The 24,521-nt window shown below is 33.0% G+C and overlaps 2 protein-coding genes across 3 annotated transcripts in view; one reads left to right on the forward strand and one right to left on the reverse strand.

Moving 5' to 3' along the window:
• Nucleotides 1-1,383: 1,383 nt before the first annotated feature.
• On the forward strand, nucleotides 1,384-20,977 carry LOC140444253 (cilia- and flagella-associated protein 36). The gene is made up of 8 exons (XM_072535999.1): nucleotides 1,384-1,683; nucleotides 3,406-3,470; nucleotides 3,714-3,818; nucleotides 4,423-4,652; nucleotides 7,314-7,417; nucleotides 12,627-12,748; nucleotides 16,662-16,764; nucleotides 20,826-20,977. The coding sequence occupies exons 1-8, from the start codon at nucleotides 1,581-1,583 to the stop codon at nucleotides 20,975-20,977; spliced, it is 984 nt and encodes a 327-aa protein (XP_072392100.1). The 5' UTR covers nucleotides 1,384-1,580.
• flfl (serine/threonine-protein phosphatase 4 regulatory subunit 3 flfl) overlaps nucleotides 20,724-24,521 on the reverse strand; it is a 40,257-nt gene continuing 36,459 nt past the window's right edge. For both annotated transcript variants that reach the window (XM_072534433.1, XM_072534432.1), the window contains exon 7: nucleotides 20,724-20,963. The gene's annotated coding sequence lies outside the window, so the exon portion shown is untranslated. The remainder of the gene's footprint in view (nucleotides 20,964-24,521) is intronic.

Below are 24,521 nucleotides of genomic sequence, written 5' to 3' on the forward strand. Positions count from 1 at the left end.
ATTGATCTTATTATTTTCTACAAAATTTATTTGAAAATTTTTTCGATATATCAATTAGTTGCGGAGATATCGATCATTGAAGTTATTGTTTGCTACCAGTATTTTATATATTTATTTTTTTCAGTTATAAAAAATTACTATTTCCAATTGTGTCTACCAAGTATGGTCACATGTATTTACCTACATATTAAATAATAATAAGTACAGATAATGTTATGTGACGTTCACTTCTGATTATATATATTTTAATATTTTTAATTTTAAAGAATCAATTTGAAAATCAAAACACTTATTCAGATCGAAGGTTCAAATTTTTGCTAAATAAATTTGAAATTAATTAAAATTTGTAAATGTAAATGGTAAAGTTGAAAATTAAAACATTTACTAAAATTGGAATTTGAAATTCTTGCTAAACACAGTTAAATTCTAACTCCGCGCGTGGTGATTGGTCGGTTTAGTTCGTTTGTTTGGTCGCCCTGTTTTGACAGGTTAGAAGTTATAATTTGTTATTTTAAATGTTTGACTAGCAATACGCGCTGTTTCTTCTCAATCGACTGAATTACGATTGATTGCAGAGTGATTTAAACTAATAATTTACTTAACACTATCAACATTTGTCAATAGTATGACATAACCTATAAACTCAGTTTCTCAACTTTTGTGTCAATCTAACAATTAATTAATCAATCATAGTTTACGATAATGAAATATTAGTGTACAATTATTTACCTTTATTGTTGTAGTTGTTGTAAATGACGAATCTAAGCACTCCACATTTTCACTACAGACACAGCTGACGATACTTTCAACGATTTTGAACTTTAGCGATTCAACGCGCCTCATTCTCTAGTGCCGCGCGCAGCGGACCGATCATGTTTGAGTGGGAGAGAGACGCAAGGCATTCGCCGGTCCGGCGGGCCTCTCTCTCGTTCGGCGACTCACTGTAACAGACGTGAGCGGGCGTTACACTTTTTCTTAAATGACTCCGAGCCACAACCTAATTTAAGACGTTGTCACGTCAAAATAAATACGCATTTCTGAGGATAGGATGATGCAAAATAGAGGTATGTCCAAATATCTTTCTTTATATTTGACAAGGTTTCTAAAATAATGTTTTAATAATAGGTTTCAAAAATTTATAGATAATTCTAATAAAAACAATTGCATGAAATGTACACAGATACATTGTTGATTATGTTGTATATACAATATACCTACGTGTATTGTATCTCGATAACGGTACAAAAACATAAGTAATTTAAACTGCAGTTATAGCTAGTGACGTCAAAAATTAATTTTAATCAGTACAGAACCCCTAAATATAGTCGCACAATAAAACATTCGAATAAATTACTACAATCCGTATCCTACTATCCATATATCACTTACTAATATGTACCTTTTAACCCGTAATAATGAGATAGGTAATGAATTGTTTGGTTCGTACGTTACCAAGACAACGCACAAACTGAATGTAGACAAGTGAAAATTTTCCATTGTCTACAACACAGAAATCGTTTTGTGATATTTTTATTCCAACTGTAAAAATTGGCCAAAAAAGTTCAAAGGCTCCTTCAATCATGGAAGAAGACAACTCGTGGGTTTTTGATTCTCTAGTGACTTTTCTAAATGGTCCGATATGGAATGCACCTCTGCAGAGCTTTATCGAAGAGAAATCTTTAAGTAAGTATTAGTTTATAAAATATTTGAAATATTTTAGTTTTAGATATTAAAATTAACAAAATTATCGCTGGTTAATTGTTACTACATTTTTGTCATTTTGTTATTTTTATTCCCAATCGATAGAAAAAGAAAATTTAAAATATAGTAAAATTAATTGTTTCAATATTTTTATGTTTATTTACAAAGCTCAACAGGCCTTGAAGGCCTATGGCTAAAATATAATTAATACAATACTTATATATTACATACTTATATATGTAGCAACTGGGGTGGTTTCTTTTCCAATCAGCTCCTTGCCTACTAAATTGGCTTAATATTCTCCTCTATTTATCCCTGTTTCTTGCTCTTTCTCCCCAACCATCAATTCTTTCTTTTCTGAGATCTTTCCAGTGTCGTAACAACAATTCAGGAGGCCCCAGGCGGAAGTAACTAAGAGGCCCCTTTCCCCAATATAGGAAAAAGCTAAGACTTACCTCCATATAGGAACTACCTAAATACAACATGTTTGAAATCTGGTCTTTATTCATTATTCAAACATTAAAAGCAAGGGTTAACATTTATAACACAAGATTATTTTGTTAATATTCATAAGTACTCATTTATTTCAGAGTTTTTTCTTACATTTTTTTTCTTATTTTTATTTCTCAAAATTGTTTTATGACGTTGTCGAAGTAGACGTTGATTGCTACTTCACGTTTAATCGAGAGCATTGCCAGAATACTTAGGTGGGTCTGCGTCTGGCTCATCGTGGATCGTAAATAGCTTTTTATGAGTTTAAATTTTGAACAACTCCTTTCATTAGAAGCATTAGAGACACATACACAAATGTCTTTTGAACAGATTCCATCAGGTCCATATCAAGAATAAACTGTGCCATCTTCAATGTTATCCAATTTCTGACCCATTCATTTATTCTTGCAACTTTTATATAGTAGCGAAATCTTTTGATTTTATTAACAATTTCTTGCTTATCGAATTCTGTTTCACAATCATTGAGTAAATACTCGTCCTGAACGATTTTGAATTTTTCGAATACAGTCTCCATTCTTTACATTCTAGTTTGAAGCTCTTGGTGTATCTTGTCTAAGCATTCAAGCCTACATCTTTTAGTTTCATCTTCGAGAGGTAGTCCTGCATCTTCGGCTGTTTCTCCAGGCATTATCTTTTTTAAACGCTTCCTACTTTTTTTCAAAGGAAAAAAACCTCCGCCTCCCCACCCCGTCCTCAATCCGTCCCCTAGTTAAGCCACTGGATCTTCCTGTATGATATCAAACAATCTTTGTCTGGGTCGACTTTTTCTTCTTTTCGTGATTGGGTCCCGTTTTAGAATCATTTTTTACATCCTCTTCCTTTCCATTCAACTCCAAGCAACTGATGCGTGGTTCGTTATATAGCTCCTCTAGCTCACTGTTTGTTCGTCGCAACCAATCTTCCACCGTGTTTTTTATCCATATATAGCTCTGAGCATTTTTCTTTCCCATCTTTCCAATTTCTCCGTATTTGCTTTTTTCATTGTCCATACTTCACTACCAGACGTCACTGTGGGTCTTATTACTGTTTTATATATCCTTAGCTGTGTTTGTCTCGATACATATTTGGATTTCATCAGTGATCTTAGGCTTCCCATCTTTTTATTTTCCTTTGTCAAACTGGCATTCAGTTCGCATTCTTCCTGACCTTTGAGCCTGAATACTTATTGCGTGTACATTCATATTTTTTTAGTTTTTGAACCTAATGCTGAAGAAAATGAGGAATACCAAAAAATTTTTGAAGAATTTAAGAACCTGGTAAGTTAATTTTAATAAAATCCATAAATTATACACAACAAAAAAATTTTAACACTCATATTGATACTTTTTAAAAAGTTGGTTTCGACCATACTTTTTTACAGATTTTAGAGAAGTTTTCTACTCATCAGTATCTGATTATATATTAAAGGTAAAATATTATCCCATTGGTAAATCTGGTCTAGATATACACATATTTTGAGAGTTGACAAAGTGTTTAAATTGAGATTTTTAAATTTTTAGGTAGATTTTATGCTTGGGACATTTATGGAGGACATTGGAATCACTAGCGAACAGTTTGAGAATGCTTGTAAAGAGAGCAAAAAGTACCACGTTGCTTTCGATCCGGTAAGGTATTTAAATAGTTATTTATTTTTATTTAAAGACTTTTTATAAATCTTGTTTATCTCTTTGTGTACAACGCTGGAAAATATTTTTACGTAACAAGAAATAGTTATCTAGAATATTAGGAACTTGAATACCTAATATTTACCAGTCGTATTCATGTATGAAGAGACAGTTATGCCTTTTTACATTTCGCTGTATATGTATTTTTATTTTTGATTAATAGTTATTGAAAAACTCTGCCTGGGGCAGTTGATGAGTAGATTGAGTAGCTCATCAACGTTCACTGCCGGTTTCAAGCCCGGATAGAGGAGTATTTACAGGTGAGACCAGCAACCTGCCTGTGGTAAAAAGAGTAGTTACCTGCTCATTGAAATTACAACGTAGCTTCGGTTAGGTTGGATACCAGAGATGACGACAAGACGACAACGCGTACCAAACGGAACAGCTTGTTTTCTATTGGCAACCGCAACTTTGTGTACCAAAAATAATAATTTAACAGATTTTTAATAATTTAGTACCATATTATTTAATGTTTAATAGATAATAATCTACTAGATAAACACCGTTTATCTAGTAGAATATTATTAGCTAATTAATTTTGTAGAATTCCTTTGAACAAGTTTGGGCAGCAAACGATTATGATATGTTTAAAAAGATGATGGCTCAACGAAACGTTGAATTACAACTTCAAGCTTTAGAATTAATAGAAAGAAAGTGTGGTAGAACCCCTCAGTCTTTTATTCCTACGAGTAAAACAGAAAACGTCCAAGAAATACCAGTTACAATAGAAAAATCTGTAGATCTGGAACACAACGTAATGGAGGAAGTATCAAAGTAAGCATTTAACAATCAATAAAATTAATGTATTATTAATTAATAATGTATAGTATGGTGTAAATGAAAGAAATAAATTCGTTATTTTGTACGCCGGCGACTTTAAGGAAATACTATTCGTAAGCGTGCCTTTTTATTTTTGACGTCATCTATGTGAACGTGACGACATCATTGTCAAAATTTTAAAATAGACATGTGGATGTTGTAATATATTATTTGAAAGGTCTTTTAAATACCTATTCAGCCATATAAATATGTACAGTAATTGATTTGCGTATTGTCACAAATATTTTTAATGAAATTTCAACAGATTATCTACCTACTTTTTACTTTTTTAAAAATCTAGTTACCTTATCAGCACCAACAATGATACTTGGACATTCAAACTTGATTAACTTTCTGTCAAGTGATTATTAGTATTATCGTAGTAGACGTATTCAAAAAGTCTTTGTATCTATCAACATGAACCTGTTTAAAACGCAAAGAATTGAAATTCTAATAGTGATTGATATAAGTACGCAAGAAAAAGAGGTCTCAAAATAAACGAAGCAAAAACGAAGTATATGACAGTCAAAAGAATAACTGACAATGAAAATAATATCACAATAGACAACTATACTATCGAACGAGTGGATGCCTTTACATATCTCGGCACAGAAATCAATCAGAAGAACTCCGTAAGTAGCGAAATTAATGCACGTATTTCCAGCGGGAATCGTACATGCTATGCTAATAAAAGATTGATGACATCGAAATTATTAGACAAAAGAACCAAAATGACTATCTACAGAACACTGATTAGACCCATAATAACCTATGGATGTGAAACTTGGGTAATGACGAAAAAAGATGAAGCCCAACTCAGGACATTCGAGAGAAAAATACTGAGGAAAGTATATGGCCCGGTACAAGAGATGGCACATGGAGAATCAGGAGAAACGACGAGGTTAATGAGTTAAATGAAGGTTATGACATTGTAAGATTTGTGAAAAGTCAAAGACTGTCATGGCTGGGACATGTGCAAAGACAAAACGATGCAAAAACAACAAAGAAAATGTTACAATGGAAGCCCATAGGAAGGCGAAAAAAAGGAAGGCCCAGAACGAGATGGTTGGATGACGTGGAACACGACCTGAAAACAATAAACATAAGACAATGGAGAAGAAGGGCACAAGAGAGATCTGAATGGAAGGACATAGCCAGACAGGCAAAGACCCATCCAGGGTTATGATGCCAAAAGAAGAAGAAGAAGAAGAAAGAAGTATGTACGTTATTTAATCATAAATATCCCAATCGAGAACCAATTTCACAATCCACTGTAAGCAAAATTGAGAAGAAATTCAGAGAAACGGGTCATGTCAAATATCTCCCTAAAGGTAGTAGAAAACCAATATCTGAAAACAAACAGCTAGAGGTTCTGTTAGCCTTTTAAGATAATCCGCATACCAGTTAACGGCAAGTAGCATTAGATAATGACATGGACCATTCAACAGATTTTAGAAAGCTGAAGAAAAAGTGGCATCCCTACAAAGTATGGAAGATGATTTTGATCGACGAATTGAATTTTGTGAAATTATAATGAAACAAAATAACAGAGATTCGATGTTTATAAAAAGGTTCTATTCTCTGATGAAGCTATATTTCTACTAAACGGTCATGTCAATCGTCAAACTTATCGGTACCGGGCTATGGAAAATCCACACTGGATGAAAGAGTACCCTACTCAATATCCAGAGAAAGTTAATGTTTGGGCGAGAATAATAGATAATAGGATCATTGGACCACACTTTTTCGAAGAAACCTTAACAGGTCCTCGATATTTAGAATTTCTTCAAAACTTCTTGCTTCCCGAATTGAACCGGTTGTTTCCAACCAGAAATGATTTATGGTTGTAGCCTGCATACTATGCTGTCTGGGTGCGCAACTTGGTTGAACAACGTCGTTCCAAATTGGTGCACAGGTCGAAGAGAAACAATAGAATGGTGACCTAGGTCACCTAATTTGACTCCTCTTGGTTTCTTTTTATGGGGATACTTGAAAAATAAAGTGTACCAAACTAGACCACAAAATATTAATGAACTCAAAGAAAGAATACGTATTGAGGTTGCACAAATAACTCTGGAAGTTCGCGACACGCCTTTCTTATTGTATTTTAGCTGAAGGTAAACAATTTGAACACTTAATTTAGGTTTTTAATTAAAGAACTAGATTAAAGTTTATTCATTTTTTAAATAAAATCCAAATATCAATTACTCAGACATACTGATATGGCTGAATAGGTATTTAAGAGACCTTTCAAATAATATATTACAATACCTACATTTCCATTCAAAAATTTTAGCAATGACGTCATTATGCTCACATAGATGACGTCAAAAATAAAAAGGTATCCTTACGAATAGTCAGATTTAAGACATGTCTTCGATATTAATTGCCAGTCGCCATTATGGCATTTCAATAGGTTGAACGTAGAAACCGGCTCAGAAGAGAAACCAACAAACTCAACAGGTAGAGAGATGACAGATGCCGCGAAAATTTAAAAATGGTAGTGTATACTGTCCCAAACATTGGATGTACCTATACAATTGTAATATTTTAACAAGTGGAGCGGAAAATTTTCCGATCTATCTAATTTCAGATTATTAATGTTTTTCTTTTTAGGAATTTCACACCAGATTCTGAAGAACCATCATCTTCTTTAATAAAACCTGAGGTTATTTTGGAAGAAAAAGAAATATTAGAAAAAGCGTTAGAAGAAGCAAAAGGTATGTAGTTTATCGTTTGTTTATTTTTGCACTCTTCCTGAATTGTTTTTTTTTTTTTCTTCTGGATATCGTGTCTTCTATATCGGTCCTACTGCAGCTAATTGCCTTTTTATATATCTTCAATTAACTAGTATAGAAGTCTTCGGACAGAAGTGCTATATATAAGATCTGCAACACCCGCAATACATTTTATTTGTCCATGAAATACCCTAAACTATTACATTAAGATGACATCAAACTTTCTAATAGCAGCAGTAAGTTCTACTGAAGATGCCTTACTGTGCTAAAGGTTCATTTGTAAACCCATGATTGGAGTTATTGAGGCAGAGACAGCGTCCGCTACCAGAGTCGTCATCATGTCCGATACCTTTATATCTTTATTTGTGGACTCAACAAGAGTCACTCATTTTTGGGTTCTCTTTTGGGTCATCTCTTTTTGTTTCCGTGCCCATTTTACTTTATTATAACGAGTTGGAACATATGAAATCTCATTACATGATGAGTCAGTCTTGTTTCGTGATTGAACGAAGGAATTGAAATATATTGAAGTTAAAAGTTTTTAAAAAAGTTTGAATGAATTTTGATCTATTTTCTAGCAATTTTCTGATTCTCATCGTTTTTAAAATATTTTTTTCGTATATAACAAAAACGAATAAACCGATTAAAAATCCCTTTGTTCAATCTCGAAATAATACTATAAAGATGAACTGTGCAAAGTTACAACAAAATCGGTCGATTCGTTCTCGAGAAACCGTGCCTACCACACAGAAAAAGAGTTTCGAAAAAAATGCGTTTGAAATTTTTAAACTGAGAGCGCACATACCGCCCGCGCGGTATTCAAATCTGTATAACTCCGGTAATATTGCTCGAATTTACTTCAAATTTGGTGTAAATACTGCTGAAGTACTATAATTTCATATGGAATAAAAAATAAATAAATCGATTTGTTGAAAATATAAGACTTATGTAAGAATAGTTGCAGCGCCGGTGTTATGTCCTAAGGTGTTCATTTTGTTAAACAGTATTCACACCTGTCATGTATTTATAGAATGTTTTCTGGAAAACATTGTGTCGCACCGTACCGGGAATGAAAACTTCCTCGCACAGTCTAATCTGTGCGGAATACTGGAAAGCTCAGACTCACAGTCTCAGACCAAAAGAACTAAATTAAATACAGGTGACTTTTCAAAGGATTTCGACAACGTTAAACATGAAAAATTCATAAAACTTTTTAAATCCGCAGGCATAGTCTCAAAACACATTAAACTAATAACAAACTAGTCTACAAGAATAAAAATAAACATAAACTTTTCAGAAAATTCTCTAACAGAAAAAAAAGAAAATAAATATCATTTCGACTAAATTCGAGTATCTCACCATTCTCCTACACTTATTTCATCGTCTGCGTTTCATCAGGGAACACTTTGTGAGAAGACTGAATTGAACCGAGGCGTACCACCCAGTTGACCATTATTATTAAAATAATGCATCAATAAATGCTAAAATCGGCATCGACCTACAAAAATGGTTCATCAAGGATGTGCGATATCACCTATACTTTTTAATCTGTACTTCGAAGCAATTTTTACGGAGACAAAGTCTGAGGACTTCATCCCTCATAAAGAGGAGGATGAATTGAGAATTCACTAATAATATGAGACTCGCAGATGATACTGCTAAAATAGAAGCTTAAAAGACCTGCAGAGTATTCTACGAAGATTAAGTGTTGTATTTGAAGAGTTTGAGCTTAAATTAAACGTCTCAAAAACAAAACGGATGTTTATAGGTAAAAAACTAAACACCTATAAGAAGATTTAGATGAAGAAAAATACCTGTATTTGGAAATGATCGTTCACAATGACCAATGAAGTTTAATTAAGATGAAGTACATAAATGAAGCACAGAATACCTAATGAAAACTGAAATGATAACTAATGAAAAAGTTATCTTCCTGATTGACAACTATCAGCTAACTATATCAACTCCGACTACTACCGTGGACATCTTTAGTTGCCTAGGGTGTAAAGACGATCATTATTATCGTCACGTCATGATATTATTAACAGTGTATTTAATGTATGTTAAAATAAAAGATAATAAAGTGCCTGTTGTAGAATTTAATAATGTTCGAAATATTAAGAAACTAACACGCCTCTTAAATGTTGATTTGCTTCATAAAGAAATAGTTGTACAATGGTGGGTAACTTTCTCATTAAATTGTTTTGTTTAAATTAATTAAAATTCTGTTCTGAAAACGGTTTTGGATTTGATAGTCGGAACGTTAATGATAAAAAGTGTATTTTGCAATTGATGTGATATTTTAAAAACAATTTTTTAGATTCTTCAGAACGATCCCTAGAAAAAGAAGGTAATAAATGTATATTAAGTGTCTTTAGTATTTTTATCATACATTCATTTTTGATAGCGCTTTAATAATAAAGCAATTTTTTATAATTACATATTATATAGAATATATTTCACGAATTTGTGATTGTTTTGTATTATCGTTAGACACTCAACAGCCAATGGTCCACTTTACAGCATAAGAAGTACCTAAGAAAGTAGATTGCTCTAATAACGAAAATATGGATCAAGTAATTTCTAAATCGAATTAAAAAGTTATTTACAGCAAATCCTTTTGTAAATATAATTTATGTGCATTGCACATTTTGTGACTAATTTTTTTGATATTTTTGTGACAAAAAGTTTATAAGAAACCAAAAAGTTATGAACGATGAACAACATGTTTCAGCTAAAGGTTAGAGTGTTCGTCCAAATGTATGTAACCCAGGAAGTTGTTGTAGAACTTGCCACTCAAGTTGCTCTAATAAAATAAGTGAAAATCGTCAAAAACAAATCTTTCAATATTTTTATTCGCTAGATTGGATGTCCAAAGATGCTTTTTTTTCTGGCCAAATTACTGTTACACCTGCAAAAAGAAAATATACAAAGGAGGACATATCAAGAAAACATAAGACGAGGAATTACAGATTACAAGATGCAAATGGAAATGACCACAAAATATGTAAAGATTTTTTAAAAATGTATTAGATTTTAGCGATGGCAAAATAACAAATGCTCTAAAAAGAAAAGCATATACAGGAACTCCCATTTCGGATAAACGCGGTATACATTCATATTCATACGATAATAAATGAAATAGAGATGATACAAAGTACCTAATGGAGTTTATTAAATTAAATCCAATATATGAAGCACATTATTGTAGGCATCACACAAGTAAGAAATATTTGCCTCCAAATTTAAACATGGCCTTAATGTATAATGAAAAGTTGTAGAAAAGAAGCCATTGTCTCTTTTTGTCTTTAATATCTTTAACTATTCTTTTAATCTATCGTTTCACAGGCCACAAAAATACACGTGTCAACAATGCGACTATTTTAAAATTATGTTTAAAACATTACATGAAGGGGAGGGAAGAGAAAACTAACATTGAAGTGGAAAAGAACCTACACCAAAAAAAAAACAGAAGTCGTGAAGCAATTAAAGAAGAAGAAAACTGAAGCACCAAAAAAACGAAAAAGAAGAAAAATATTTTGCAGTTTTTGATCTACAGAACTGCCAGTGCAAGTTATGTCTACATCTGTAGCTTATTACAAAGGACAGATGTGGATTTTCAATTTGTGTGTACATAATAAAGTTAAAAACATTGGGCATATGTTTATATGGAATGAAAGTGTTACTTCTCGTGGTGCTCAAGAGATTGTGTCATGTTTGATCAAGTACTTATATTTTTTTGCCTGAAACAACATCCATCCTAAATTTATATTCTGATAGTTGTGGAGGGCAGAATAGAAATGTACCTACAAGTCGTTTTAGGTCTTCTTAACAAAATGCAAAGAAACAATGTAAAGAAAATAAATCTAAAAATTTTTGTGTCTGGATACAGTTTTTTTATTTGCGATCAAAATGTTGGTGTCATTGGCAAGGAAAGAAAATATCACGAAAATATATTTGTGTCAGACGACTGGATAAACGTAATAATCACCTCAAAGAAAAAGGAGGCTAAGTTTTGTACTAAAAGTCGATGTATAGGCACCTCTAGTTCTGAGCCACTCATATTATATTGCATGCGGGATGCGGGCGTGAAACATGGTTTTATTGATGGAGAGAATTTTGTGTTTCGTCAAAATCAAGATCAGCTGATTATCACGATAAAATGAATACAACAAAGCTGTTCGTGAAATGTTTTAAAGAAAAACTGCTTCCAAGTTTACATGAACCATCTGTTATAGTTTTGGATAACGCATGCACCATACTATTCGGAAATTTTAAATAAGCTACCAACAAATTACTGAACAGTATGTATTTAGAATAAAAGAATCGTTAACGAATGAAAATGTGTCTTTGCCTCGGAATTATTTTGAGATTGAATTATTACATTTGACCAAAAGGAATGAAAAACCAAAAATATTTATAGTAGACAAGATTATACATAGTTTTGGATATAATGTGTTAAGACTGCCCCCTTACCATTGTGAATTCATTTCCATTGATCATATTTGGGAAATATGCAAAATTAACTACGATAACCATATTGGACTTAACGGTTACAATGACGTAGCAGTTTTAGAAACATGGTAAGAAGCAGTGAATACTGCTACTGCTGCAATTTGGGAAAAAGTTTGCGGAAATGTGAAAAGTTAATAGAAGAGTAATGGATGCGTAAAAATAGCATCGAATCAATTAACACAGTCATCATTTACAATCCAAATAAAAATACCGTCGACAGCGATTATGAGTATGCATCTAATTCGTGACTATACTGTAAGGTTATTATTTTATCAGTAAATACTTACCAGTACAATTTAGAAACAATAAAATTGGTCATTTTCTTCTAGTTGCACTAATAACTATATATTTCCTAAATGAATGTAAAATACATTATCAGTTAAAACCTTATTTTTGCTTGTCTTCGACAATGCTTCAAATATTGAAAGAATCTGCTATTAACGTTCTCAGCGCAACAGACCGTTTAAAGCTTTTATTCCTAGTCCAAAATAGTCGCAAATTCGTGAAATGTACTATATTTTCATTTGCTTAGATATGTAGATATATAATGCTACAGACGTGCATCTACATCTTTTTAGAATAAAGCTTTGTAGAGTATGTTCCTGAATTTTAGTATAGAAGATTAGAAAGACATTAACTTTTTTGAAAGTGTTTACATGTTTTCTTTTATTTAAAGGTCACTTTATAAATGAAACGCCTAAAATTCCACAAATTAAAGAAACAGCTACAGTTAAGAAAGAAGAAAACATTGCTGAAGAAAAAGAAGCTCTTATAAAATTAGAAAATGAGAAAAAGAAGGTAAAAACAAGTATAAATTAGAAATGTTTATTTATCATCTTACTATTATAATTATTTAAGTAGGTATATATTTCTAATACAGTAGTAGACTCGCGATTATCCGATTCCCGACTAACCGAGTCTCTGGATTAACCGAGGTAGTAATAATTGAATAGAACAAAGTATGTAATAAATTAGTTTGGAGCTCGAAATCAAGTTAAAGCGTGTGCGCTGGCTGTTGGTACGCTGAAAAGATGAGTCACTAGCGAGTGTTATTGTTCTAGCCACTATGCTTCTACTGGCCGCCTCCCCTTCCACTCCCCCACCCATCAGTTTGAGTCATCACAGCTTCTAGCTGTTCGGTGTTCGGTTCGTCCTACTGTAAGCTCTTGCATGTTCATTCATGTCTTCTCTTTGTGTAGTTTTTACGTAACTTGAAGTTTAATATGAGTTTAAAACGTAAACGAGTTGTGGTTTGCTTAGAAACAAAATTAAGTGCTATAAAACACTTTGATAAGGGTAAGTCAGTAAAAATGGAAAGTGACAAACACCCTCACAGACAAACTGCAGGTCTTTGTTAACAAATGTCTACGAAGAATTGTTCGTATATTCTGGCCTAACACCATCAGAAACGACGATCTGCTACACCTGACCGAACAAAAGAGGGTACAAAATGAAATTAAGTCCAGAAAGTGGGGTTGGATCGGTCACACACTCCGAAAAAATAGTTGCAGTATCGCAAAGACTGCCCTAGAGTGGAATCCCCAAGGGAAAAGAAAAAGAGGTCGCCCAGTACAAACTTGGAGAAGATCCATCATGGACGAGATAAGAGGCCAAGGAAAGTCTTGGAATGAGGTGAAGGCCTTAGCGCAAAATAGAACCCGATGGCGCGTTTTCACTGAAGCTCTATGCTCCACTTAGGAGTTCAAGAACCTTATATATAAGTCAGTAAAAAAGGTTGATGCTGACCTAGGTGCTGGAGAAGTGACTGTAGAAGATTGGAGACGTAAACGAAAATATATTGAACAACGGTTTAATAAAAGTGTGAGTGGTGGAAGTGATTTGTTGTGGAAAACTATGAAGAAAGGAGAATACGAACAGACTTCTGAAGCTTTATTTTTCTGGTATTCTAATCTTCGAAGGTTGAGAAGTCCAATTAGTGGCCCCATGCTTCAAGCTAAGGCTGTCGAGTTTCACAAACGGTTTAAGGATGGCGAGGAAAATTTTACTGGAAGTGATGGTTGGCTCGACAGATTGAAGAAGAGGTATGGCATCCGACAATTGGACATTTCGGGTGCAAAACTTTAGGCCGATTCATCTGAAATTGAGCCGTTTAATTTAAAATTGTGAGATCCCATTTTACAGCACGGTATCACGTCTGACCAAATCTTCAATTATGACGAAACGGGTCTCAATTTCAGGATGCTTCCAACCAAAACACTGGCAGCTCAAAGTGAAAAAACTGCGCCTGGATACAAAAAAAGCAAAGAACGAGTAACTCTTTTGATGTGTAGCACCTCTTCTGGATCATTATCATTAAAATTAAGACCTCTACTTACTGAAAAATCGAAGAATCCAAGGGCTTTTAAAAATATTCAAGTAAACTGCCTACCCACCATGTACAGGAATCAACGTAGTTCATGTATGGATTGCCAAATTTTTAAAGATTTACTTTTTGACGAGTTTGTTTGAGTTGTTGAGACCTACTTAAAAAAAACTTACCAAGAAAAGCTATTCATCTTTTGGACAACGCGCCATCTCATCCAGATGCAAGTTCGTTGGCAAGTGGTGACATTAAAGCTATTTTCTTGCCACCAAACGTCACATCTCTCATTCAACCTCTGGACCAAGGGGTTTTAGAGGCTATGAAACGAAACTATCGTCGAAGGCTTCTCCAAGTATTGTTGACCTGGTTGGATGAATGAATGACTGTGACAGCAGTCCTTAAAAAGATCGCCATTAAGGATGTGTCTTACTGGATAGCTTCAGCGTGGGATGATGTGAGAGTAACAACTTTGCAAAAGTCATGGCGAAAGCTTTTTCAAATTGAAGCGAAAAGTGATGGAAAAGATAACAATAACTGTATTGCTGAAATAGTAGACCTCGCTAATCAGTTACCAACGGAACTGCCGATAAACGATGAAGACGTCAACAAGAGGATTATGCAAGATCAGCAAATGGAACTGACTGATGATGCAATCGCCGACATGGTTATCAACCTACACAATGTCAAGGATTGACACAGATGAAATAGTCGAGAAAATATCTCACTCCGAAGGATTGAAGGCGATTGGAGCTGCCCTCGCCTACATTGAGCAACAGGAAGAGTCAACCCCTTACCGATGTCCTTCATCTTCAGCGTTGGCGCAACATCGCAGCGTCAAAACGAGGCCAGAAGTTGACGCAGAAATATATCAAAGTCTTTTTTAAAACATGAAGATGATACAGTACGTAAATGTTTTCCTATCTATATATTTCAACTATGTACTTTGTATACAGGTTTACATACTTCAATTATATGTACATAATAAACTAATTATATACGTTATAACTTTGGAATTTTTCGTTTATTTTAAGCAAATACCCGATCTCCGCATTATCCGAGTTTTTTATCTCCAATTATCTCGGATAATCGCGAGTCTACTGTAATGTGAGAAAGTTGTTAGAATAACTGTGTTTGTCAAATTGTGTAATCTAAATATTTTGGATCCAGTCAACATATCCTCTTTAGGTGCTTTATTTAATAAATCAGTCTATGGCCTGTTAATTGAATTCCAGTAGAAAACAAAAATGAACATTTAAAATATAAATGTTCTCGTCCTGAACCATTAAACTTTAATTGTGTGGACCAGCCTCTTCGTACCACAAACAATTAGCAATCGTCAAATAAAACCTTCTTCTTCTTTTTCCTTCTTGTATGTAGGCTTTAAAACCTGTTTCTTCTTCAATATTAGCCTCCTAAATTGTTTAAATTGTCGCACCATCTTTTTCTTGGTCTGTGAATATTTCTTCGTCCATTTAGTGACTTATCTCGTATTCCTACTATCCTATCCTCTGCCATTCTACTAATGTGTTCGTTTCACTCCTGTTACCGTTTTGTCACCCATCCATTTATGTCTTCTATAATGCATGCTCTTCTTATGTTTTCGTTTCTCTCCCTATCCAACAGACTTTTCCCTGATATTCGTCGGAGTATTTTCATTTCTGTTGTTTCTAGTAGTCCTCTCGTTTTAGATGTGTCAGGTCCTGTCTCCGCTGTGTATGTTAATATAGGTCTAATTGCTGCTGTATAGATTCTTGTTTTTGTGTCTTGTCTTAGGTGTTTGTTCTTCCAGATTGTGTCATTAAGAGATCCCGCCGCTTTACTTGCTTTTAAGTTTTTTTGTCATACTTCTTCTTCAACGTCTCCGTAACTAGTTGTATCTATTCCCAGATATCTAAACCTTGCTTCCAGCTTTATTATCTTCCCATCAATTTCGATTTTACATCGTAGTGGGTATTTAGATGTTGTCATACATTTGGTTTTTTCTGCTGATATTATCATATTGTATTTCTTCGCTGTTGAAGATGTGTGTTAATCTTTGGAGCTCGTCTTCTGTCTCGGCCATTAATGCGGCGTCGTTTGCCCAACATATTTGGATTTTTTTGTTGCCCATTCTGTAACCATGACCTTTACGTACTGTTTGTACGTAGCTTGCAATAAAAACTATACCGATAATGGTTTTTAGAAATTTGGGTGGGAGGCCTCTTTTGTCAAACACTTATCGAAACAACAACTTTCTTTCAAGCAATCAGTAAAGTATGTTACAACCGAAAAAAATACGAAACAATATAAATGTCTAAAATTACGGAGTGGCCCTTACTTTATGCTCTTAATAAATTATGATTCAAATACCTCCAATTTAAAAGCTTAAAAATAATATATTTTTTCTAGGTAGATGCAATAGAATTAAAAAAACGTCAAGAATATTTACGAGCACAACGAGATAAATTAGTAGCTTTAAAGAAAGAAGCGAGAAAAAAGCAGCTAGATTCAGGTGAGGAAAAAGATTATTTAATATTTTTATTTTGGTGTAACAACACATACAAAGATTTCCCTTCCTCTCTTCACCAAAAGTGTCCCTTCACTGTAGGTACGTATTACACCTTCCAATGTAACGAAATTAAAATCTAGAAGAAACTTCTTCCTTTGCCTTTTTTTTCAATATTTTCCCCCTCAGTTCATCTTTGTGTGAATTGATTTTTGGCTGCTATTTTCCTGATACTAATATCTTGCTACCTGGTCATCGTGAGGTCGGTCCGATCCCACCCATTTTTTTATGGTTGTTTTTTCCATATTTCGTTGTGTAACGTGTATTTTTGTGAGTCTGTGGATTTTTCTGCTGTAAAAGTGCACGCTCCTGCTGCATTATGTCAATACTGACATAATCATTGTTTCATTAGTCATATTTTCATTTGAGTTCTATTCTGCTCTTCATCACAAAGTTGAGTTCTCCAAAGCATTCCAAGAATTTCTGATTTTTCTTCGACTCCGCCGTCTGCGTATATTTTTTGGTTGAGAGTTCTTGGCCTACGTAAATATATTCATCAACCTCTATGTTTGTGTCTTCGAGCTCAATGTTAGTTTTCTACGAGTGTAGACTTTTACGCCCGGTGTTTTCTAAAAGTACATTGTTGTTGTGTACATCAAGTAACATATAATTCACTCTTGCCGGTCCCAAGCCCGGATAAAGGAAGAGCGCTATAGCGACAGACCATCATCCTGTCCTATGTAAAAAGTATTGCCTAAGAATTGCCTATTGCTAAGAAAACCTAATCAAAAGTAGATGTATGAGATATTCACTTTGAAAAGTTTGTCTCTATCTGTCAAAATTTTTGAAAAAAAATATGAAGTTTTGACCCATGATACCTCATACAAATTGTATCTAGAATCTTATGCAATAATATACAGGGTATTCCATTTAAAATAACAAAGTTGCTGTTTACTTCCGGTATAACCGGAAGTAGCACATCCGTCAAAATATTTTCTTAAAGTTTGTCATAACTTGCAATCCTTACACACCAAATTTTTTTCGATATATAGATTATTACGTTAGGAATGTCCTACGGTTAATTTTCGCAAAAGACAAAAAATGTGACTTAAAGTTTTATTTAATTCAGTTTGTTTCAGTGGAACAAATTCGACTGACTAACTCTAACTATATCTACGCATTTATATATATATATATATATATATATATATATATATATATATATATATATATATATATATATATATATATATATATATATATATTCTTATTATATTCGATACTCCCTACATTCTAAGACAAACAAGTCGTAAAATTTAATTGGCTAACACCAGCCCTCAGCCGGAGAGACGATACGCTGATTAGGGAATTTCTTAAATAAACATTAAGTATTTAAAGCACGTGGTGTTCGTGTGTATTAAGGTGACCTTAATACACACGAACACCACGTGCTTTGTATTCAACAGGTATACTAGCCACTCCTGGATATCTCCACTTCATGGTTTGTTCCAGTTTCACTTTTAATATTAAGTATTTACTCGACATAGATAGTGTAAGCTCGTCGTGAAACACCATGTTTAATCAACAAGTTGTTAGTAGATTATGTTTTTCAAAATTGATGGTTGACTTACCTGGTCTTGATCTTGCAGGGAATAGCCTGCTTTTGGTTTGGTTCTTCTGTTAATATTGGCAACTAAAACATGCTACATTACGCTGATCGGTTTGCTACACATTTTTCTCTTTTTCATGTCCTTTTTTTTTCTGATCATTGAATGTATCTTTCCATTGTATTATGTGCTCGTTGTTCCATGCATGTTTGCATATCTGAGATTTGTCGAAGACTCTGTCCTTGATGTATCTCTTGTGCTCTTTTATCCTGACACTTAGTGGTCTTGCGGATCGCCCACATTAAAATTATTGCATTCACAGGATTGTAATAAAAAAATGTAATTTTCATTACAATCAATTGTAGCTTAATCCCATATAAAAATAATATTAACATATTTTCTTGTTTTGACTCTCTTTATGATTTCATCCATTATCAGATTAAATATTAATGGGATTAGCAAATCTCATTGTCTAATGCCTGTTTCATACTTTATAGGTTGAGTTTTCCTTCGCACCTAACCATCGCTATGTTCTTTATATATATTCTCAATCGTTTTTACTAAATCTAGTGGTATTCACCCGTCATATAATAAATGTATCGCGTCTCTAATTATTACTCTATCAAACGCCTTCTTTAAATATATCAGGCAAATATGCTGGTTTCTTGTATTCCAGCGACTTTTCTTTTATCTGCCTAATTATGAAAATTGCTTCAGTGCAGTCCCTCCATTTATATACCTCTATGTTCTTTTCTTGTTATGATACTTAATAAGAAATACGAGGTATACCTAGTATGCTGGCGATATATCGACTGCTATATCCTTGATTACAAAGAACAAAACCTTAAGGTGCTTCTTCGTTTATTGTTATTCTTTTTATAATAAAATACTTCAATTAAAATCATTTTCCTTAGAAAATTTTCATACTGCTTATCAAAAGTCAAAAGACGCTATTGCATTATAGATAGAATATATCTAAAGTATATTTTTGTTTGCAACTAGCAGCTCATTACAAACGCAAATCTTCAAATAGACTTTAAGGGTGACCGTCAAGGCTATAAACCATTGCCGAACAGATGTATTTTTTTTTAATATTGTATAATGGCTTTGGCATAGCCAATTAGCCAGACTATTTGTGGTAGTTACAATTTTTGATTTTATTACCTAAGCCTATTTCTAATCTAAATTTATAGTGAGTAATATGTTATCGTTTAAAGCGTCTCATATAATATATAGAGTGAAGGTAGTGGCATAATACCTAAGTCCAGAAATAAAGGTTTACAGTGTTCCCTGTACTCTGCTCTTGCAAATATCCTCACTTCTATTTTTTGTAGTTTAAAAATTCGATCTGCGTGAGAAGAATTACCCCAAACAGTTATTCTGTACTGTAAATGGCTATGGAATAGTGCAAAGTAGCACATTCTAAGGGCACTTTAGCTAGTGTAGTGTGTTACAATTTTTTCCAAAGCCATATTGATTACAGTGAAGTATTTTGTGTTTTTCTAGATATTCTATCCAACGAACATTTAGAATACTTTCAAAAATTTTGCCGAAAATGGGAATATCTGGGATGGGACGATAATTTCAAATTTCATCTAAACCTCTCTTTTTGAACACCGGTAGCACTTTTGTTACTTTTAATGCATCTGGGAAAATCCCTTCAGTAAGACAATTATTATAAAGTACAATTAATTTGTCAATAATTATATCGATTGTTTCCACAATTATTTTTTTGTTTAAGAAATAAAAATCCGTACACTGTGAATTTTTCAATGTATGCAAAACATTTCTAATTTCAGTATCACTGATACATAATAAAAATAAAGAGTCGCAAGGAGAGTGTACATCTTTCAAAAAATCTATGACATGTTCATTTATAGAATTAAAAGAACTTCCTAATATGTTCAGCTACTGAAGTAAAGTAATTATTGAAATCGTTTGATGTAATCGCTCTTGGACAGACTTTTTTATTTTGAAATTTATTTCTGTGATAATTTATAACTTTCCAACTGTCACGAGATATATTTTCTGAATTGGAAAAGAAATTCTCATAAGCCAGTTTTTTCTTTAATGATATTGTTGATTTATAGTGCTTCTTAAACTTTTTATACTCACTATATTCCTTTGTAACATCAGCAATTATCTTCACTGTGAATAATATCTAAAATATTATTTCAACACGAGAATATATATTATTTTGAGTGATTTCAGTTTGATCACTTTTTGAAGATTTGCATCTGTAATGAGCTACCAGTTGCAAAGAAATAAAGTATAGAATAAATGCTTTTCAGGATAGACTGTAGGTGACGGGGATTTCAAGCATACAAATTCTTCAGTCATTAAATTTAAACAAACGTCAATGTGCAATAATACTTGGTGATAACTTTTATTTGGCTTAAAATGAAATGTGTTTTATAAAATATATTATTCTAGTACGGCTTCAATTTTTTTTGTCGATAGGTGACACCAAATCAAAGGGAAGACCCAGGTCCGCAAGAGCTGCAGCTGCTGTATTAACTGGTGAAAAATCCGACATTGAACCGCAGCAGCTTCAATTACGCAAGGCTTTAGCTGAACGCTTGAGGGCAGAGGTGGTTGCTACAAATAAATAGACACAAACATTTTTACTTATATTTATTACCTAAATATATAACGAGTACATTTTTGTATTTTACAATTCTTTAAAATATTAATTTGTTACATAAAAATGAATATTAGAAAAAATGGCCTTTTGTCTGTTGTTTTAAAAACTTATTTATGGCTTGTATAAAAAATATGCTGATGCTGCCATCTTTGTAACAAATAAGAATGGGTCGTTCAAAAGTTACACGAATGAGAATGCACAAGTACCTGTTATATTATAAAAGGTAACTAAAAAGGATATTTGTGTAACTTTTAAATAATACCAAGTAAGTAATGTCGTACTGCATTCGCTCAGTTTACATACAAAAAGTTTTTGGTTGTGTAAAAAGACGAAAGGTTATTTAGCATTTTTGTGGAACTGTTTTCTTTTGCAATACTATCTAATTATTTAATAATTATGATACGGTTCCTCACAACTGTATGTTATGAGGATGTCAGAATAGTGTTTTGCAAATATATTCATTCCATGTGACAGAATGAAGACTCCATAAGTATGCCTAATAAAATCATATATTGGCAAAAATCAATTCAATACCAAAGGTAAATGGGTCATTGGGACCCCTGCGAGCACACTTCGACCCAGTCCGGTTTTACTGACCGGAACAAGCTGTTTGTGATACTTCTAAACTTGTATATTTTTAGATATTAACATTAATTTTTTTTTTATTTTTGATAAGCAACAAATGTCCTTTGTATAGCAACGTATGTGACGAAAACTGATGTTGAAGAAATATACATTGAAAATGTACCAGGAAATTCTGATAATGAGTTAGCGACGAAGATACAAATGAAGCCGAGCAGCAAAAATTACTATGGTCGGAATCTCCATAAGTGATATTCGCAAAGATTTTTCTCTCGTATTAAAACATTTGCTATTTTCGGGTGATATACCACAAGTTGTTTTGGAATGGGCATATGTGAAATTATGCAGTATAATATTAGTTTTGTATTAGTATTCAACTTCAGAATATTGCTTCAGGACTGATTTGCAACTCAACTTTGCGATATTGAAGCCAATAGGTTTTATTGGCTTCAATATCGCAAATTTGTAACCAGTTTATTGCCAATTACCAGAACGTATATCCTGCTGATTGTGCTTAATGTGCTGAATCAATAATTTGATGACATAAAATAAAAAAAAATCATTTCCATGCTCTTATATTACACATAGGCTTTATAAAACTTTATTTTTCAATGGGGGAGACAAAAAAATCTTTTATACAAGTATGAATATTGTTTTTAACATTTACATCATCTGAACATATAGTTGTTAGGAATCGTACATATTTTGGCAATCTACCATTAGTAGTTCCCGTATCTATACATTTTATTTTTACAAAAACTAAAAATATAAGAAATATAAGTTTTGCTCTAATACAGATAAAACAACTTCACCAAAAATGAAAAAAGAAAACTTTCCCCAAAAGTACCACGGCTCTCAATGTAATAATTTTTCAAAGTTTTTTTTAATACATGTGCACAATTACTTGAAAAATGTTAATTTTGTTGATAGGTAAATATTGCTGTAGTTCTTTGAGCGAATATACAATAATAAATAATATATATTTACATCCTTCCTGATTTCCATCACTTCAGAAGCTGCATTAACACAAATATTTGTAGGAAACTAAACAAATTTTCATGATATTCGAAATCCACGAGTGGTGAATGTGAAGTCATTTTTATACACTATAACAATGCGTTCGATGATTCTACTTTGTAAGTTTGGTTAAAAAGTACGTTTATTGTACATTTTGTGGGTAAAAATATTTGGTAACTCTCAAACTTTTAATGTGACAAAAACAATCAAGGCAAAAAACGACAAATCCAATATTCAGAATTGTTAAAGCAGTACTTGGTTTATCACAAAGAATTTACAAAACGGGTTCATCACAATTCGGTAAATACTAATGTGTTAAAAAGTTCTAATGTTAACCACAATCATTAATAAGTATTTACTTAATACAATCGTAGCAAAATCCTGGAGATTAAATTCTAAATTCACCATATTCAGAACAGAAAACTAGAAATATAAGATGTTACAATGTATTCCAAGAAATGTATGTATCTCTAGATGCATCAATGCATGGGATAAATACTCATTCACTAGTCATTCAGTTATGTTTTCCAAACCCATTGGTATGCCAATCTTAATGCCTTCCATAATATGAAAAAACTAAGTTATCACAAAAATGGGAGTTTTTTTAATCAAATAATAATGTGCAAAATAATTTACAAAGAGTTTACGATTTACTTTTATTATTATACAAAAAAAATGAAAGGAGCAATTTTCTTACATATTTATCGAGAAATATTTTTAACGGTACTACCCAAATCCGAGTACCCCTAGTACCCATAGCACCCGACACGAGTTTGGCAGTGGTTTTCTAGTCAGTAAAAAAGCAAAGCAATTAGTCCTTAACTTTAAACGCATAAACAACAGAATATGTTATTTACGTCTTAGAGGAAAATTCTTTAACTATAGCTTACTTGGTGTACACGCACCCACGGAAGAAACAAAGGACGATGAAAAAGATGAATTCTACGGCACCTTAGACAAAGCATATATGATCGACGTCCACGTCATGACGTGAAAATAATTGTTAGAGACCTCAAATGCAAAAATTGGCAAAGAGCACTTTTTTCAGCCAACTATATGATATGAGAGCTTACATGAAGAATCAACCGATAACGGGTTGAGACTAATAAACTTTGCAAGCACCAAAAACATGATAGTAGAAGGAACAAGATTTCCCCATAAAATGATACACAAAGGAACATGGAAATCACCTGACAACGAAACCGTTAACCAGATAGATCACATAGGAGACAAATGGATGAGGAAATAGAGATCCTGGAAGCGGGGAAAATGTGGACGAGAATATCGGAAAATACATATAAAAATTAGTACTGCCCCGGATATGATTGAAAAATACCACCGTATCATATTATATGACAATTATGTAAGCGTTCGTGAGGAAGTATATGTAGTCTGTACCTCAAATAATAGTGTGCATAGAATTTTAACCGAAGAATTGCAAATGAAAAAATACTCGGAGCGCTGGGTATCGTTGTTGGTCTCACTGGAGTAAAAACTGAATCATTGTGAGTCTTTGGGAATCTGTTGGAACGTTTTCTTCTCCTGTAGCAAGTTGGATATCATCGTCGATATGTTTATTTTGTTTGTAACATATCGGAGAAGTTTTATTAAACTAAGCCAGCCTCCAGTCTCTTAAAATCTTTAACTATGAAAAAATTTAAGAGATAGTCCAAAGATTGTGGTAAATTTAATTGGGAATGTAGTGGAATTATCTAGGTCGACTAATTAATGAGGGAAAACAAACGGCCAGTATCATGCCAGACCAAATCAGAAAGAAATTGCCTCATTTGCTCAAGAAGAAAGTGTTTAACGCACTTTTCCGCAGTCCGCACATTAGCGCCCACTGTACTCATTTAAGTACAGCTGCTATTTTGACATACTAGTGCTATCTGCAATAAAATTGTTGAAATTCT

Source organism: Diabrotica undecimpunctata, chromosome 6 (assembly GCF_040954645.1).
Source record: "Diabrotica undecimpunctata isolate CICGRU chromosome 6, icDiaUnde3, whole genome shotgun sequence".
NCBI lineage: Eukaryota > Metazoa > Arthropoda > Insecta > Coleoptera > Chrysomelidae > Diabrotica > Diabrotica undecimpunctata.

Coding starts and splice junctions, on each gene's coding strand:
- LOC140444253 (XM_072535999.1), top strand. CDS start 1,581: ATGGAAGAAGACAACTCGTGGGTTTTTGATTCTCTAGTGACTTTTCTA. Junction 4,653..7,313: donor GTAATGGAGGAAGTATCAAA/GTAAGCATTTAA, acceptor TTTTCTTTTTAG/GAATTTCACACCAGATTCTG. Junction 7,418..12,626: donor AGCGTTAGAAGAAGCAAAAG/GTATGTAGTTTA, acceptor TTTTATTTAAAG/GTCACTTTATAAATGAAACG.